This window comes from Streptopelia decaocto, assembly GCF_964273445.1.
Source record: "Streptopelia decaocto genome assembly, chromosome: 1".
Lineage (NCBI taxonomy): Eukaryota > Metazoa > Chordata > Aves > Columbiformes > Columbidae > Streptopelia > Streptopelia decaocto.
The window spans coordinates 203523525-203542331 of NC_138663.1; the positions used below are offsets into that span (position 1 = coordinate 203523525).

An 18807-nucleotide genomic window follows, 5' to 3' on the forward strand; every position below is an offset into this window, starting at 1 on the left:
GCATGTCATTTTAAAGCTATTTCTCTCTCAATATTCTTTCTATCTTTGGAATATTTATTCCTTTCGCTCCACTTCTTTTATTTTGCCTTGCCCTGTCAATCTCATATGTCTAATATGCAGCACTCCAGTCCCTGCAGTTTTCTCATCAAGAGCTCTTTTTTGGCAATATGAAATTTCAAAGCGTTGTTTTCTCTACTGCCTTGTTTCAGTTCAAACACAAACCTGAAATCTAAACACTCACTGCAATTAATCCAACATATCCGAACTAATATAATTACGTTCTTTTCACCAGTTTTGTGGGGTTGTTTATGATTTGTTTTCTTGCTCAAAACTAAAGGGGAAATCAGTGAGCAGGTCAGAAATAACAGGAAATAGCTACTGCAAGATGAATACCGCTATGTACAAACTTCACGTGAATTGACTAAACAGGCACCACCCAGTGAGGTGTGAGCTGTGTAAATTCACAGCGCGGGGCCAGGAACACATGGGGACAAATACAGAGAGTCCCCAAACCCCACGACAGCTCCTGTCACCCGAACGGCCGCGGTCGGGAGCAGGGCGGCTGGAAGGGGCCTGGAGATGGATAAAGCAACACCTTAAAAAGCTTTACGCGTAAAATAAAGAGAACACATTCTCTATTGAGCAGCCTCACTGATGCGTTATGTTTCTCCACGTCTACAGTAAATTTAAACAGTCGGGGGGGCAAAACCCTACAAAATAAAAATACCCAACTCTCTGCTAAGACAAGAATAGTTTTAGCTTAGTAAAAGCTTTCTAACCTCAGTCCAACACATGGCATTGCTGCTATTTGTTTTTCCAAGAATTCTTAGTGTTGTCAAACCAACAAGCCTGACCTGAGAATAAATAGGTACCGGAATGAGGCAAGTCAGATTTACCTTTTCTTGTGACCTGTGCAAGATCTGAACGACACGTGGCTTTAACATAATGAATTTATGAAAAAATACACTTTGTACAAGTTGCCTACAAATCGAAGTTTGAATTTTATAAGAATACCATTGTTCGTTGAGTCTGCTGCATATTCTGAGTTATCACCTTATTTTAACCAATAATCTATTTTTTTTGTTTCTGTAAGTCCAAGAAATCACAAATAAAAGCACTTTCAAGTGAATCAAATTTATATATGGGGTGGAATGTAAAGACCACATAACTTAGGCTGCACTGAGTTGTTATAGTAAAATTTGAAAATGTTTCATTTTTGTTTGGGTTTTTTTTTTTAAAGAAAGAAAGGAGGAGTTAACTTCAGCTTTAATTTCTGACCATAAACTAAGAAGCTGGCATAATAGTTGGTAATGGCTCCCCAGACAGGATTTGTGGTCTGCAAAAACAGGAAGAATTCCCCTCCCCAGCTTCCCCCCCGTCACCACTATAAAACACACCACTTTAGAACCTGCAGAATTAAATCAAACACACAAATCACAGGTTTCCCCCCCACAAAAAAAGAAAATAAAAGGTCAAAATGAAGAGGGATTTTTTTTGTGCTCTATAGCAGCTTGACACCACAAGCCAACCAAGTACAGATCTGGAGCTGCGATTGCATCCCTGTAATAACACAAGTACTACAGATTATGTTTAGGGTATCGTTAATCTCTCACACCCACCAATTTCCTACTGACAGCTGGAGGCCAGCACTGAAATCCTGGTGCAAGAGTTCACTTAAAATCAGCAGGAGCAGATAAGCTTTCAAAATAACGCCGAAAATTATGAAAACAGACCTAAGCAATAAGTTTTAAAAAAAGAAAATGATTAGTTTCTGAGTTTAGCAAATACCAGCAGCTAGTCTTTCACAAGAAAGGTAATGTTCAGGCACATAACTCCATGTAGAAAAATACAGTTTAAGCACCCACAGACCACTGTTTTCTTTAAGGAATTTTTAATGTCAAAATTTGGGGTTGTTTAAAGTAGGAAATGGACACTTTACAGGTTGAGAAATCAAAGTGGCTCAACACTGCAAATCAGTAATACTTGCTTTGAGCACATCACATGCTAAGTAAAATGGTTATTTTTCTCTTGCAAATATTCAGAATTTGTTGTTCTTAAAAGGAAAGAAAAGAAAATCCTCATGTTCTATGATTTGAACACGTGCCAAGGAAAGGGTATGAGAAAACTGGGAAGGGAGAGAAGCCAAAAAGAAAATATATCTACAGTAATACATTCCAGTTAAATTAGTACCAATAATTCTTACTGGGTTTTCAGCTAGTGCAACACAAGATAACATCTATAGTTCAATTTTTTTAACTGTTTTATACTCTATTTTATACAGATTTTATTTCAACATTCTCTCCCTCTTCCTCCTCTCCCACTTTCTGTCTACAGAGCCAACAGTCCAAACAAAGCCTGACCTACAGAGGGGAAAAAACCTCTTAATTAAAGTGTGATTTAACCTCACAAGATTCCATGAAGAGATAAAAATCAGATTCCAAAAAGCTTATTAGTTTCATAAAAGGATTGACTAGTAGATAACAGAAGAATAACAAATTAATCAAACCTCAGGAAACAAAATGAAGGATTTCCAGCAATTTTTTAAATTGCTAACATTCTTGGTATAGAAGGTCTATCTAATGTTAAATAAGGCCCCCAAAAAACAATTTATTTAGACTGCTGACAGTAACACAGAGTTGGTTTTAATCGGCTCAGTCAATCAAAAAGAAAACACTTGGTTCTTTTCTGGGATACAATGTGTGCCACTCAGCTGCTCTGGAAGGTTCTGGTGTAGGGTACCCAGGCAAACACCCTCTTTTTGAGCAAAACTGGGGTCCTTAGCAGCCCAGGGTCACTGCTCTACATATTTTGCTGTCAATCACTGCTGGTTTATAGGAAGGAGAGGACACAGCGAAGCAAGACAGCAGGGAAATCTCAGAGTTGCAGAGATGTGCAACATTCACTGGCCTTGAACATATATTCAGTATATTTTAGGGATGAGGAGGTGTGCTGGTTTGACTGAAAAAGAGTTAATTTTCTTCATGCCATTAGAAACCTTTCTTTTTCATAGCCAGCATGCTCAACATTTGGACTTAGTTCGAAAACAAGAGATAACACCCCAGGAGAGAGCTTATGTTTTTAATTGCTCTGGTCTGAGAGCCAAGGACACTCTGAACACTCTGCCCACAGGTGTGAGGCATCGAGGAATTGGGGCATGGATGGGGCAGAGCTTGACTGACATCCAGACTGATCAATGAGAGTATTCCAGCCCATTAGCATCATTCTTCACATTTAAGGAAGGGAGGGATGGGGGACCTTTTGCTCTCTCTCACTCTTGCTTGCTCTGGGGTGCAGCCAGCGAAGGTTTGGTCCAGGCTATTTAGTTTGGCTTTTTTTGCCATTTTGCAGAGGCTTTTCTGCCTTTTTCCTTTTTTTCTCTCTCTGGGATGGGCTGTGGGGACCAGGTGCCACTTCCTGGGACAGGCTGCTCCGTGTGGACGGAGTTCGTGAGTAATTGCCTTGAGTATCTTTTACTTCTATTTTATATATATATATATATTTACTAGTATTTTATTAGTATTTTAATATTTTATTAAACTGTGTTTATCTGAGTCCAAGCTTCTCCCTTCCCTTTTGATTCTCTCCCCCATTGGTGGGGATGAGGTGAGTGAGCAGCTATCATGGTTGTATTGCTAGCTTGGGTTAAACCACAGCAGGAGGAAGGAGAAGAAGAGAGTCCTATAGGAGAACTGCTCTAGCAGACAGCCTGGGGCTGTCCCAACACCACTGGAAGTTCACTGGAGCTGTTCTTCTCCCCCTTCCTACACCCTTGCTCAGGTGGGAAGACTTTCACCCACACATCTGCACATCCCAAATGCAGCAGCTCCGTGAGAAGCAGCTCCAGAGGCTTCTCAAGAAGCCTCTTGTAACAGCTGCTTTCCCTCCTCAGTTCATGTTGTGCCCTGATCAAGATGATCCATTGCACAATCCAAGGTTTCTGATAAGCTGCTCAAATCATCATTTTTTTTTCATCTGTTTCAAAAGACATCAGCAGCTTAATGCTCTTTATTTCTGGCCTGTCAAACTAGTAGCTATCGTTTTGTTCACATGTTGAGACCTAATTTTCCCTTTAGACTCATAATGTTTTAATTATTACATTTGTGACTGGATTACACCGTATGCAAAATACCTGAAGCAGCATGTAAAAAAGGTAACGTGACAAGCAAACACAACTCAAACAGAAAACTACTGCAGCTTTTCACATGGTGCCACTAACTTCCAGCTGTCCTTAGATTCACAAACAGCAGACCGGCTATTCCAACAGGAGTAGCCTGTGGAGTCAGACTTGCCAACACACGGTACCATCTGCATTTTCTTCCCCCTTTAGAACCCCAATGACAGCATATTAAGCCATATTAAAAACAGGCACCAAATGCAGCTAGGAACTACGAATTAGTCTTGCAGAAGATGCATTAGCACTGTTAGAAGCGTTTCTACATCTACAAGGACCTGGAACACAAGGGGTCCCAAGATACAGCAGAGTCTGAAGCTAGTGTGAAGCTTCTCCAGAAACGTAGACAAGCCACACTAAAAGTTTGACAGAGAGTTATTTCAACACATCTCTATTGACTGAGAAGTCGATTCTGACAGGACATCAGTATTCGAAGATGAACTGTGCCAGATACCACACACAGACATTAATGAGATATTTCACCTACCAAAGACAGAAAGAAGCTATTGCCAAATCCAGTTTGAACCCATTATTTTCTAACTTTCAGGTCAAAGATCCAAAATGCCAATGGTTGATATGAGAACATTTTTGCTGATTCCTCAGCCCATTGCTCGTAACAAACACTGAAGAAGAGCTTAAAAGTAAAAACTTATCACTGTTGAAGCAAGATGGAGCATATACAAACTCCTTCACGTAGACAAGATGATGATGTACTACCAGACAGTGCATATTGTTTCAGTCTTTCTCTAAAGCTGGAGCAGTCTGGATTGTGACGACAGGCACTGGCCCAAATTCCTGTGATCGGTTTATGCTTGCCTTCAATGCAATGTTGTTAATGTTATTCCTCCTTTTCCGACAGACCATCTGCAGGAAAAAGTTTTAACAGCATACGCTTATTTTATCAAAAAGTTTCAATCTGGAGTGGACGTCATCTGATTGCAAGAAACACTGCAATCCAGAGGACTTACTGAAGGAAATAAAAACGTGTCATTTTGTGTCCCAAAATGCAGAGGGGAACAGGCAGGAAGGGGAAGCAAGATGTTAAACCACAGTATGCTGCTGCCATCCTCCACAGAAACCCTTGCACGGTTAAATACAGCAAATCAGGTTTCTACCTCCACGCTTTTCCTGCTGCAGGAGCTGACAACGTTAATTCCTTGGGAACAGCGAGGCTAGAGGGTTCATTTACAGAGGGTTTATAGGTGTGCCTCATCTGGAAACAAATATTTAAGCTCCTCTCATCTGTACTACTAAAAACAACATCCCACGAGCAGCCCTGAGGAACATATCACAGAAAAGTCCCCTCCAAGACTTTCAGCCCATTTACCAGAGGCACGGTAGGCATGGATGCTTTCTCGCCAGGTACATGTCAAGCTTTCCACTGCCACATCAGCCAGCACGGCAGCCAGCTCACCTAGGCAGCATCTGAAGTTTATTCTATACTAGCAGAATATTTATTATTCCCCCTCTGGGAGCTGCACGTTACACGCAAGCATTCAAACACAGAAGATGTATTAAGTGTTTGCTTAATCCAAGGAAGTCCAAATGAGTGTCTTGTGGATGCTAATGCTGAGCAGGCAGAACAGAGTAATTAATCCACTCTTTGTGCTCTTTGAATCCAAGTCAGACTTACAGAATGCTCAGCAGCAGTCTCAATTTTGTCTGTAAGCATTTCAACAGGACTATAAGTTTTCTAGAGTTTTTTGTGGGGTTTTGGAGCTTAAAGATAGAGAACAGAATACAAAATGATACAAATATTCCAGTGACTAAGTCACTTTTACTTAGTTTTCAGCCTACAAAGTGAACATTTCAAAAACAGATTTGCCAAAACTGGTCCTTAGAATAATTTGTTTTAAAAAATTTAACTTTAACCGTAATCAAATCTCAATTACTTACAAAGTGGCGCGGGAAGAGCTGCACAGTGTCACCTGGGACCTATGAAGCTTGCAGCTTGACCGTAGCACTGCCCATGGTCCAGCCAGGCTGGCCCCACGTGAACTAACAGGGGTCATCCAGAGCTTAATGGGTGCTGCCGGTGATGTTTGTGTTCTTATCCACACAGTAACCTCATGGCTGGTGCTGCAACTAAGCTGGTAAATCCTCCTAAAACTCAGAGAACTGGAGACCATTGAGCAAAAGCAACCAAATAGTCCTGCACAATCCAGCTCAACCCAGTCTGTACAGACCCACCCAGATGTCTGCAACACATTCTCCAGCATCTCCAGAATCACAGGTATATGTTTTACATGGGATCTTCCAATATTCTTACTGTCTGCCTTTGTTACCCCAGAAAATGGATTTTCGGCTACAAAGCTGCTCTCCTGCTCTTCTATCTTGTGCAAGACTTCAAGGCAACACAAGCAAGCTGGACCAAATTTTTTTCCACATTCAGATCCTGCAGGTTGAAAATTCCTAAAGCTTGGTTGCTGAACACTTGTGCAGATGCGGTTACAGTTTTTCAGATGCTTGATTAGTTCACAGCCTGGGCTGATTAACTATAAATGCATGGGACTGGAATCACTGATCCCCAAGGATCCTTCTTGCTCTGTTCACAACTGTAGGATTCATCTTCCTAGACTTTTGCCATCTGAAGAGGATGAAATAGAGCTTAAGACAGTATCTAGACTTCCTTTGTAACCGAGACACATAATGGCAATTCACTCAACCGACTGGGAAGAGATGACTGGTATGAAATAGAAACACACATTTCAGGTGGTTAGAAAAGTCAAGTGTTGACTGTAACCACTTATTTGTAAAAGGCACACAGAAATATAAGGGTTATACCTACAGCTTATGTGCATACACAGAATCACAAGGAGTAAAGGGCAGAGGTGAAGGCTAGACCAATTGTAGGAATAATTAAGAGCACAGTATGGGAGGATCTTTCTTGCATAAAGAACAAAATGGTTTCCACAGTTCATTACATGCAGCAAATTTAACTCTTCAGCTACTCCTACAAACAGAGTACACAGCTTACAACTTGTTAGTAACACAGCGTCGTTTTCTTTTTCTTCTGATAACACAGAGGACACAGAACTGCTTCACAATCCGGGGACAATCTAAATGACAGCCTCCCCTTCACCCACTAGGCATGTGACCTTATCATAGAAGGTTATCAAAAACAGGACTTTCCCTTTGTGAGCCCATGTTGACTGCACCTGATGACTGCATTATTCTTTAAATATTCTTTAAATTTCCATAGTACCCAGTATAATCTTCTCCCTAAGTTTTGCAGGAGCTGACGTTAGACTCAGAGGTCTGCAGCTCCCTGAGTAGACTGGAATAACCTTGGACAGGTTCTGGTCATTAGGGACCTCCCCAGACTCCCAAGACCTTTGGTAGATGATCGAGAGGGGTCCTGCCATAACATCCATCACCTTCTTCAGAACCCTGGGATGAATCCCATCAGGCCCCATGGATTCCTGAACATTCAGCTGGTCCCTGACAGTGTCAGTGTCCACAAAAGGAAAGTCACTGTTCCTACAGCCATGGTCCTCTGACCCAGGGGACCTGGTAGCCCAAGCCTTCTCAGTATTATTGAAGACTGAGACAAGAAAAGCACTGAATGCCTCCACTTTATCTTCATCAGGGGACCATCTTCAACAAGTCTGTCCAATGTTTTCTCCAGATCTCTTCTCCAGATCTCCTTTTGCTATTAACATACTTAAAAAAGACGCTCTTGTTATCAGATAAAACATTGACCAGCTTCAGCTCTCACTGAGCTTTCAGCCTTTCATGTCTTCTCCCTGTGCACGCAAAGCACAGCTCCGTAATCTTCCTGCAAAACCCGACCTTGCTTCCAGAGATTGTACCATTTCTTTTCCTCCTGAGGAGTTCCCTGTTCAGCCAAGCTGGTCTTCTGCCCCGCTTGCTTGATTTACAACATGCTGGAACTGCCTGCTCCTGTGCTCCCGAGAGGTGGTTCTTACAGGCTGACTTCAGAAATATTGATTGGACTGAACATGGTTGAATCAACTTCAGGAACTTTGTCCAGAATTAATATGCAATGCTCAAACAATAAGCGAAAAATAGGAAATCTCTTTGAAAACATCAACAAAGATAAAAATCACTAGGATCACACCCTGTGGAGCTTATTGATCTTTCTAGTTTAAATAACAGGCTGTTGGGGTTTTTTTCCAGACTGAAAACCGTGTCAGGACAAACACAACACAAACCAGATGACCCCGTTTCTCAGAAAAGACAAATTACTGTAAACCATTGATTAGGAATATTTTAGCCCTGTGCTGGGCAGGAGCTCCCAGCTCTTAGAGCTCCCAAAGTCCAGCAAGAGATGCTACTTTCCATGAAAAACACTACCGAGAGCTGCCCGTCCTGACCTACCCACCACTCACAGTGTTCCCACAATCGCAGCATCTTCCAGACCAACCCCTGCGCTCCCAGGCAGCCTTGAATGGTGAATGTTTTCCCTCCATCGGATCACCAGAGCACCAAAATACGTTAAAATGCTCACATACTGCTACTACAAAAAACAGAGGTCTCTCAAATGCTGACTCTCACCAAGGCAGTCAATGAAACGCAGTGGATTTTCACATATTTGGTTTAGTAACAAAAATGTTCCCATTAACCTCTACGGTTCACTCCATATTTCACAGGAAAAACACTCTAGAGGGGTAAAACTCCAAAATTATGTTTCCCTGCTAGCTCTCCTTACCAGATTACAACACAAAATACTCATGTGATTGACCCAACTTGAGGGTTTTTTTCACTACACAACAAAAAAATACAGAAAAAAATAATCCCTCAGTGTTGTTTGGTCTCTCAATTTCTTACCCATGACAAGTAAGACTAAAGCTTGCAAAAGCACTTGCTGTGTTAAAAGAGTTTGTTTACTTGTTCTGATCACCCACCCCCCCATATTGGTGATTTGTAGGTTTCTCTATAATACAATGTCAAACTGAATAACCAAAAACACATTTTGGGAAAGGAAATTGTCACCTCAAGTCCAAATATACTATATTACTACATAGAAATATACAGCAACAGATTTGTATTTGAATGCACAAACTTACAAAACCCACTGCTTTTATTTACAGTGTATATATTTTTTTACCATTACTATGCTGACATATTCTTACTTTATAATGTATTTAAACTAATGGAATTTATGGCAAGCACATAATCCTAGCAGCAACTGAATGTTTGATGAGGAGAACATACAGTCTAAAATTCCACATCGTCCTTACAAAAGTGATTCTGCCACTTTTCTAAGCAATACACAGCAGTTATTTTGTTTTCAAGAACAATAAGTATACATGTATATATATATAGCTGTTCTCTGTAACGTGCAGTGTTGCCCTGTATCACTTTTTAAACGCACAGGCTTTAAATATTTTTCTGAGAGTCCAGTGTGCTGAACTTTTGTTATGAAAAACACCCCAAGTTTTCAACTAGAAACATGTCGCCAACAGTCGCCCAGAGCAAGATTTTAACAACCAAACTATAAAAGCCCTAAATCTCAGCTTTTATAATAGCATCAGTGACACAGTCTTAACTGTAGCGACGAGACAGGCGCCGCTATAATGTTAACAGCCAGTATGTAAACATTAATGCAGCCCAAGGGGGGAGCAGGGGGCGAATCCCAGAAGGGTCCCGTTGGAACTGCCACAGAAATTTTAGGTGGCTGTAGCTAAACTTTCTTTGCCTTAATTACTTGCAAAGAGCAGCGGAAAAAAAAGCAATAAGGCAATTAATTTCATTAAAACTGCAATTGTGTACTTGCCTGAAGCTTTAGTCATAGTTCCTGAAACTCATTAATACATTTTTGAACAAGAGTCCAACAAACTGAAGTTTGCCATTTAGCTGTCAGCAAAACACAACTTAAATGGTTTTGAAGCATTAGGACGTTTACAAAACATTTAAGAAAACATCATTCTTTTCCTTGGGAGCAATGGTAGTTCTAAAATACAGGGTCTTTTCAGAGTTATCAGACTTCTTTGTCTTAAAAATCAGTATGGTACAACCAATCTAATCAGATTTCCAGTACTGGGCTGGCTTCAGCCCAGCCTCAAATCACATTTCAACAGCTTCATTCACAACAATTTTAACAAGTATATTCAGTTACTTCCTTGCCTTCTAACAGTCTCGGTGCTTCTCGAACAAGGCAATACCACAATCCTCCTCTGTCATATGCTCAGTTCTTGTTGATAACATTTAAGAGATGTTGAAAAAAATGACAGGAAACTGTAATTTTGAATTACAAAGAGAAGCCAAAAGACATACGCAAAATACTCATTTTTCAAAATTACAAACAAATAAAACTGCTTTTTACCAACAGTTTGAAACAATACCTGTAGGAGTAAACAAGGAATATGCTGGTAAAACAACTCCATACAAAGGTTAATAAAATGAATGTAATTACTTCCTTAGGAAGCTTAACAAAAGTAACTGAGCCATCTCTATTTCTGAGGAGACATTAATGTAACTTTCAATGTCAAACACTCCAAAACTAAATTTTGTGACAAAAGAATTGCCCATTTTTCTTTAAAAAGGATGTAAAAAAGGTGAAACTAAAGAAAACTATATTATTTTAAATACACTTGTGCATCTGCTGGAAGTTTATTTATTATAACACAGTCATAGTTATCCAGACAATGTATACATAGAGTAATTAATGTTGAAGTCATAGCCAAATAATCAAAAGGAATTAGAAAAATGCACATTCTCATGACGTGTGTATGCTTCTCTAAGAAAGAACATTTTCTTTGTATGTGAAAACACCAAATCCACCAGTAACACTTACAATACTTTTTGTTTCATTCCTCATTTTTCAACATCTCTGCCAGAACCTCAAACACAGGGGAAGGAAAAAAAACAAAGGCAGGGCTAACACTAAGAATTATTACAAAGATCTGTACCATACGAAATAACGTACGGTCAAAATCAGCTGCAATTCAACTCTGTGCCCTCTCACTCCCCAGAGCACCAAACATACACCAGTTACGCAGCAAACAGATGTCAGACTGTCATTTATAAATTCTGCACTGGCCAGCAAGGATTCTTCCTCCTAGTCCTAACGGGCAACCCGCGCGGCTTGAAAGTGCCAGAAAAAGGCAAAAATTCTGAGTTACTCCTATCACTGTAAGGGACTAAAGGCATAGAATATGAATCTGTACATTACAAACACATAACCACTGTGTTTATGTACCTATATTCGACTCTTATCTAAGAAATCATTCTAATCAAAACATTACTTAGTCATAATAACGTGACTAGTTCTCTTCCGGTAATCTCACAGAACATTTAGAGATATATACATTAAGAAGTTTACAAGTGTTTTTATTACTTGGCCCTTTCCCACAGATCCTCGTAAACTTGTTTTCATAGAGGAGATAACCATACTTTATAACCAGCAAACGGAATCCACGTGGACACACTAACGTGCAATTTATATCTTTATAGAACTGCAGCGGTATAATAAAATACAGATCATTTCCTGAGTGAGTCTGAAGTTTCTGTGCAATGTCACCTCCCCTTCTGATCAACAGTGCCATGCAAAATTGGCAATTACATGTTACACAGATACAAGCTATAATCAAACTAGTTCTGTAACATATCAGAAAACATGCTCCTCCTCAAGATTATAATGTGCGTTAACAAGCTATCCATCTCTTTTTCCCTTTCCTCCATAAGAATTCTAAAATGTACAAGGCTGGCACACATGAACAGCAACATTCGAAGAAAATCTGATTTACGAGCCTGCTGTTCCCAAGTTTAGGACTGACAGGGACGCTGTGCAAGCAAATGCCAGTGAGGAACCTAAAATAGGGTATCCACTTGGGAAGAGATTAAGTGATTAAGTGCAATGTTGCTGCCAGCTGCTAGAAGCAATTTAAAGGGCTAGAGATACATTTATGAACTCAAATCAGGACTTTTTCCCACCTCCCTGATTTTTCAATACAATTTGTTGTAAGCTACTGAGGAGATGCCTGCAAATGCCACTGGGTCTCCGTGGCAAATCTCAGTTTCCTAAGAGACTACAAGTCCATTAAAATTGGATTTTGCCTGTAACAGAAGCTAACAAGCAAATAGATGTGAAATCAGAAAGTCATATTTCACTAAGTCTGTCAGCAGCAGCATTCCACACATTATACATAGTTAGCATCTGATAACATACCAAAACAATTCACATTTAAAAAAAAACCCTAAACTTGCAACTACCTTTTGATGCCATTTAACATTTTTTATTAATAACAGTGACCCCACACTGTCACCCCGCTGCATGTGTTGTGTTGCAATACCAACATTGCCTTTTTACATTTTACATGATGCAATATAAAATGAACTCTTTAAGCAAAACACCTTAGGTCACACGTTCTGGATTCTGACCGAAAGGAGAATAACCTTCCAGGAATCGGGTATTTCAGTATTATTCATTACATATGTGTTGTACCAATCCATTCTTGTCATTTTTGCACACCTCTATTTCAACTTCAGTTTCTTTCACATTTTACATGCTAAGTAGGAGCCTGTTAACACGTCAAGGCTTTCAGACGTTGCCACCAAGACTTCTGGAAATCCCCACTTGACATAAAATTTATTTGCATACCCTTTCGCTACACTTAACAAGCTCAGGTTTGCAAGTTTTTCAGAGTCATTTCACTGTTATGCAAAAACCTGGTGGGGATTTGGGCTCACACGAAGTTTCAACTCTTTGCTGGCAAATACTCTGAAAGCTACAAGAAACTCACAAATGGACAACCAGGCTGATCTCATCCCCTTATGTTATCTAGAAATATTAGAAGCCTGACACAAAAAATCCTCACACTGTAACAGGTCCGTAGGACAAGTCAAGCTAAGTGTTGTCCCTGGTCAAAGGGAGAAAACGCATTTGCTCTCATAGCAAAACAAAACACTGATGTCAACATCAGTGCTGGAGTCTAAGCAACTGGAGGAAATTCTACCAAGATATATCTACCCTCTTAGGATGTAAGAGTATTATGAGGAAAATCAGTCAGCTAGAAAAGACTTCAAAAAATTGAGTTAACCACTTTATTACAATTATTTTCTCTCTAGTTACATTAAATAACATGATTTAGAAGTGTTCCCACCTTTCCAGAACTTCTTATATATCCTCAGTCTTCAATAGCAATGGATAGTGCATTGTTTTAAAAGGACAGGACACTGACAATCTTATCTAAAACTTGTCTTTGACTTCATTTAATCCATGACTGAAGTTTAGGAACAGGGCCTGACAGACAACAACATGATGTATACATATTCGCAATTATTTTGAAGTGACTGCTTAAGGAAGTTTCAGAAATTCATAGTAACCAGAAGTACACAGTACTAAACCTCATCACCTGTTAGAGAGTCATCCCTTTCGTTACCTTCTCTACTTTGAATAAAACCTACTAACTAGATGACTAAAGCATCTCCTTTCATATTAAAGTAATCACACATTATAACTTTCACTATTGATACAAACTATCAATTTAAGTTCAATTTCAAAACATCAAAGCCCTACAGCCCAGGATCTGACCTGTCACCTTTCAGGGGCTCATCACAAATGGCAGGTTTAGGCTGCCCTTGGATTGCTTGGAGTCTCCTTCCCCCCTCTTCGTGCCTTCACAACAAACTTCTCCTTGATAGCTGAACTTTGGCAGCTCTCCTTAAGTAAAATGTTTTGTTTTCTGTAACCTGACATTTTGCCGGACTTGGATTACTTCAGGTCTTCCAGGCTTTTTTTTCACAACATCCCATTACTCCGCTATCTTAATTAATGTCATGTTGTTAACTCAAGTCATCAGTAACTTCCACTAGCATGCCCTTTCTCTGTGTCTAATTGCAATCATTATTAAAATTATATTTAAAAAAAACCCACACAGCTTCATTAGGGAATCCTAAGCAATCCAGTTACACACCAAACAAGAAAAACAAACCACAGAAAAAGAAATTTGATGTTGTAAAGTGTTTTTTCACTTTAGCTTCCCAGATTTAAACCTCAGGTTGCAAAAGACACTATTTCGAATGAACTACATTTCAAACATTCTGAAACAGAACCACTCAATTGTCACATGTCAATCATCAAGTGACCAAAACAATAAATACCATTATGTAAAACTGGGAATCAATAAACACAAACCATACCTGCTTTTCCTTTCGATGAGAATAGCCATATAAGAAGCAGGTAATGCAGCACCAAAGCCAGGAGACCAAAAGTAGAATTTTCCAAGTAGCTTCCTGAAAATGTAATTTGTACACATATTATGTGCAAAGCAACCAAAAAGTTGATGTACAACACCATATTTTACCTTTATCATGCAATTATGCTTGCTTTATTAAGATTAATTTTGTCCCTTTACGTTAATCAAGACTTACAAAAAAAACATTCATCATTATATTTTTGCAGTTGGATAGTTCTCAGAGGGGTTGCAGGCATTAATTACAGAAAAGTCTTCCAAAAGAACTTACAGTTGCTCCTTGTGGAATGTAGTGATGCAAACAGGTGAGCCAGAAATCAAATCAAATTATTATAACATACATCACACTTCAAAGAGATAGTCAGCTGATGCTAGAAACAGTAAATCACTCATTTGCAGTAAGCCAAGGTACCCATCTGTACATTGCAACTGAAAGCACCAGTGACATTTCAGTTCTACCAAGGTGGAAAAGCTTTTGCAACAAGATCTGGGTTTCACTCAAAGTCCGCACAATTTCTACTATTAAAATTCCTCCAACGAGAAGAGCTGAAAAAAATGATTACACAAATGACAACATCTCAAAGTATTTCTATAAATTGGTCACTGTTAAACAAGGAAAACCAAAATGCACGTTGGACACAATGCCACCAGGCACACTTGGTCCGTGCAGGACACCTGCACCTTCAAACTAATTAAGGTTGATCACCGAAGCAAACAATGGTCAGGCAGTCATGAAATTTGGTAGCATGATAATAAACACATTTCAGTCACAGCAATGCTGCTCAACTGATAAGCACTATCAGTTCAGGAAAACACTGGTACAATGGGGTCTACCCTTCCAAAAACACAAGAGAACGAAATACAACAAACAAAATGACAAACACATACAGGCTAGAAAAGGAAATCTTCTTAGATAAAATTTCATGTTGACAACACAGGAGAGAAAACAAAGATAATTAACCAATACCATCCGGTTAGCCCTCTTTCTTGCTGGCTGTAAAAGGCATGATTAGCCTCATTTCATACTTCTGCAAAAATAACATTAGCAGTGAGCGATGCCAGCTTATGTTCAAAAGTGAAAAGAGAGCCAGTGTATCAGCAGCAAGTGATGTAATGGCAATTACACACCCTGCTCATTCCCACGCCTGCAAAAGGATAATTTCTCCGGATGACAACGTCAAATGCTGCAGGAGCTGAAGTTCATTACTAGGACTCTCTTGGAAAGCAATTACTGTATGAAGTTTCAGAGAAGCCATTCTAAACATCTTAATAAGTATGAACACATCTTACCAGACACACCTGTTAAGTAACAGAACAACTGTCTTTTCTGTGGGAAAGAAACAGGAATTTGCTCTTTTGGCATGGTTTAGAATCCCTCTACGAATGCTTACATGTTCAGTTTGATAAGATTCCAGAAACAACAGTAACATATTTTACATAATAAAACCCAGGGGAAATTACCATGTCCAATCAGTAAATGAAACATTTAAACTTCTGTTTTCTCTCATTATTTGTATGCTTATTTTCACATGGTCTATGGTTAGAAACTGGAATGAGAAATATGAGTTCTTCCAGGTTATGCATCTAAGTGTACAACTGTATCCAAAACTCCAAGGCTGGTTGATACATAGGGCTGAATCTAATTAAGCAAGAGAATGTAAAGCTGCACATGGACAAACTTAAATCACTCTAGTAGCTAAACTAAGAGAACTATGACTTCATGAAGTTTTGCATTTATTAAAACCAAAAAAATCTAAAAAATATCACACCTTTTATTTAATGTAATGCTTGTCAGCTCTGGAGCCCAGACAGATGTGGAGTTCTGCATCTCACCAGCAAAAGAGATTACAACCCCCAGCTGGCCTGTCACACATCCGTAACAGAGATCGTCCCCTCCACTGCTCTGCCAACAGAACCGTCTGCACATACCCCTTAACTCACTTCAAGGAAAAAAGGAGGAAAAAAGTCAGCCAAGTCAGCTTGCTAATCTCTGCTAGAACGAGAACAGCTATCCACAGCGTAAGCCATTGCTGACACTGGGTATGGATGTTCTTGAAATTTTGCCTTCCTGTGAAACGGTGAGAATGTTAAACAATGCCTGAAATTATCTAATTGCACTTTCTTACCTAAAGTTTTACACCCTCGCAAATACCTGCAGCGGTTTCAATTTTGCTGGGCTTCCCTAGCTGAAAGGAAGCGAATACTACAAGAGCATCAAAAAGATACATTTGCACAAGCCAGACTTCTCACTGACAATTACATTTTGTGTTTAGGCCTTTTAATTATTACTGGATGACTAGGACATATTTTCAGTACACACAGTGACTGAAGATCCGCTGGGACTTTGGTAAAGGCATGAACGGATGAAGCGGTCACTTTATCCAGGACACCCTACGTGCCCACCAACACATCTTCTCCTCGGTGCTACAAAAACAGGAAATGGGCAACTCCAATTGGGAATTTTGCAGGTAAAGATGAGTTAACATGTCCAGCTACGAACTCTTTAATCTGTCTCTAGACCAGTTCTAACTCCAGGAGGGTAAGATCAGCCAATTACATGGGGCTCGCTGAGGAATTTTGCTTCTGAGTTGCTGCTGCTTCCATTATAATCTACCTTCCAATCATAAAAAGATACAAAAACCACAGCATGCATCCTGTCATACAAATCTGTAGGACAGCCTCTCCCCACTATCTAGCATCAGACCTGGAACATCCAGGTCTCCAAAGTCTCAGGCAATCTTTTAAAATGGTTGCAAATCAAGATCAGAAATACTCAGGCCACAATTATGCAGAACAACGTGGAGGCACTGATATTTCTTTGGTGCATTAAAATATATGATACCAAACTGCGTTCTGGGCTGGAAAATTACATACAATTACTTTTGCTCTCAGGGAAGTACTTTGTACCCCACAGTAATTAATTCAAGGAACCATAGAAGCTAAAAAAAAAAAATAAAAAAATAAAAAAAATCTAAAAAGCTACAGAAAGTGGTTAAAAAAAAAAGGAGTGAAGTCTCGCATTTCCATCCTCCATCACCCGCCCAACAGCAGATGAGAGAGGGAAGCTTATACAGCTCAAGCTGCAAGACAATGTTGATATTAAGTACATTCCAAGCAAAGGACTTGTCAACGTTATGATGTTAGAAGGGCATACAGTACTCAACTTGTAAAGATGTCACGTTATTTATACAGTTTTCTGGCTTGTTCTCATTTTTTCTCCAAGTAACGCTTACTCAGCCACTTGACAGTATTTAAGTACCGAACTGACTTGTTCAAAGAACCTGCTCATGACTCTCAAACACCTTCCTGATTCCTAGCAGCAATAATAGTTTAAAGCCCATCCCTGTGTAAGGACAGGGCTGCTTTCCTCCTCCTGATAGATTACTTTGCACTTTTCTCTATCAAATGTCATAAATTATTTAAATCAACAGACCTTTCAGAAATGGATGAGAGTCAGTTTTAGATTTCCGTAACCTAAACAATCTCATACAATCTCTCACACTACTCTTCATCCCTTTTTCCATATTCTTTAGGTATATCCAGAACAAAGGACACAGCAGGAATACCAATGGCAACCTCTTCCTATTATGTAAATTGATTATTTATCCCTTGTTTTGATTAATATATATTAACTACTTGCTAATCCTTTACTAATTCCTGGAAGACAGAGGATCTTTCTTCTCAAACAGTCCTAGGAAGCAATCTTGTCAATGTCATTTAAGAATTCATCTATAATGCACAAACTGGATCATCATCAGATATGTGTATTTATACTTCACAGGACACTAGTAAATTTGGAAAGTATGACTTTTCGGATAATCATGTCACCTGTTGTTTTCTGAAATGTCATTTAATAGTTCTTACATATCTTATTTGCTTAATTGCTGAGGCTCTAAATTTTATTCTGGCCAGAAAACCTGCAAAATACTCCTTATAACTGGACATTCATATATTTCAATGGGCACAATGCATAAGGCTGCATAAGCACTTGCTTCCTTTGCCTCTAATAGTGATTTCAGTTCACCAGCTCCAATTAGTGCCCTAACCCACAGGCCAACATGTTTTATTTTCAAGTCCTGCAATTGCAGGTGGTGGGCAGTCTGGTGAGACCCTGTCAGCAGAGAATCTGCTGGAGGTGACGGCTCTTCATGGGCATCTCTCTGTAACAGAAAAAGCATGGATATCTCCCAAGAACTTGGCTGGTTACTCTGCTGCACAGCTGTAAGAACAGTAGGGTAAGTATTTATGCATATCCCTTGTCACATTAAATTGTTAGAATCATCCTTTGCATGGTATTGGCCTGGGTGAACCCAAAGGAAGCTTCAAGGGAACGTGGAAGGCACGTGGACTAGGTACTATTTCCATTACCCAGTCCGCATCTGGCCATGCTGGTTTGGACATCACAACAGCTTCAGCCAGCCATGCTCCACACACATGAAAGTGATGCCAAACCAGCTGCCTTCAGAGTAAAATGCT

The 18807-nt window shown here is 39.6% G+C and overlaps 1 protein-coding gene across 1 annotated transcript in view; it reads right to left on the reverse strand.

Annotated features, from left to right (window-relative positions):
* TMEM135 (transmembrane protein 135) overlaps positions 1 to 18807 on the reverse strand; it is a 188939-nt gene that overhangs the window by 154500 nt on the left and 15632 nt on the right. Inside the window, exon 3 of the mRNA XM_082043345.1 lies at positions 14279 to 14371. Coding sequence (XP_081899471.1) covers positions 14279 to 14371 — 93 coding nt within the window. The remainder of the gene's footprint in view (positions 1 to 14278; positions 14372 to 18807) is intronic.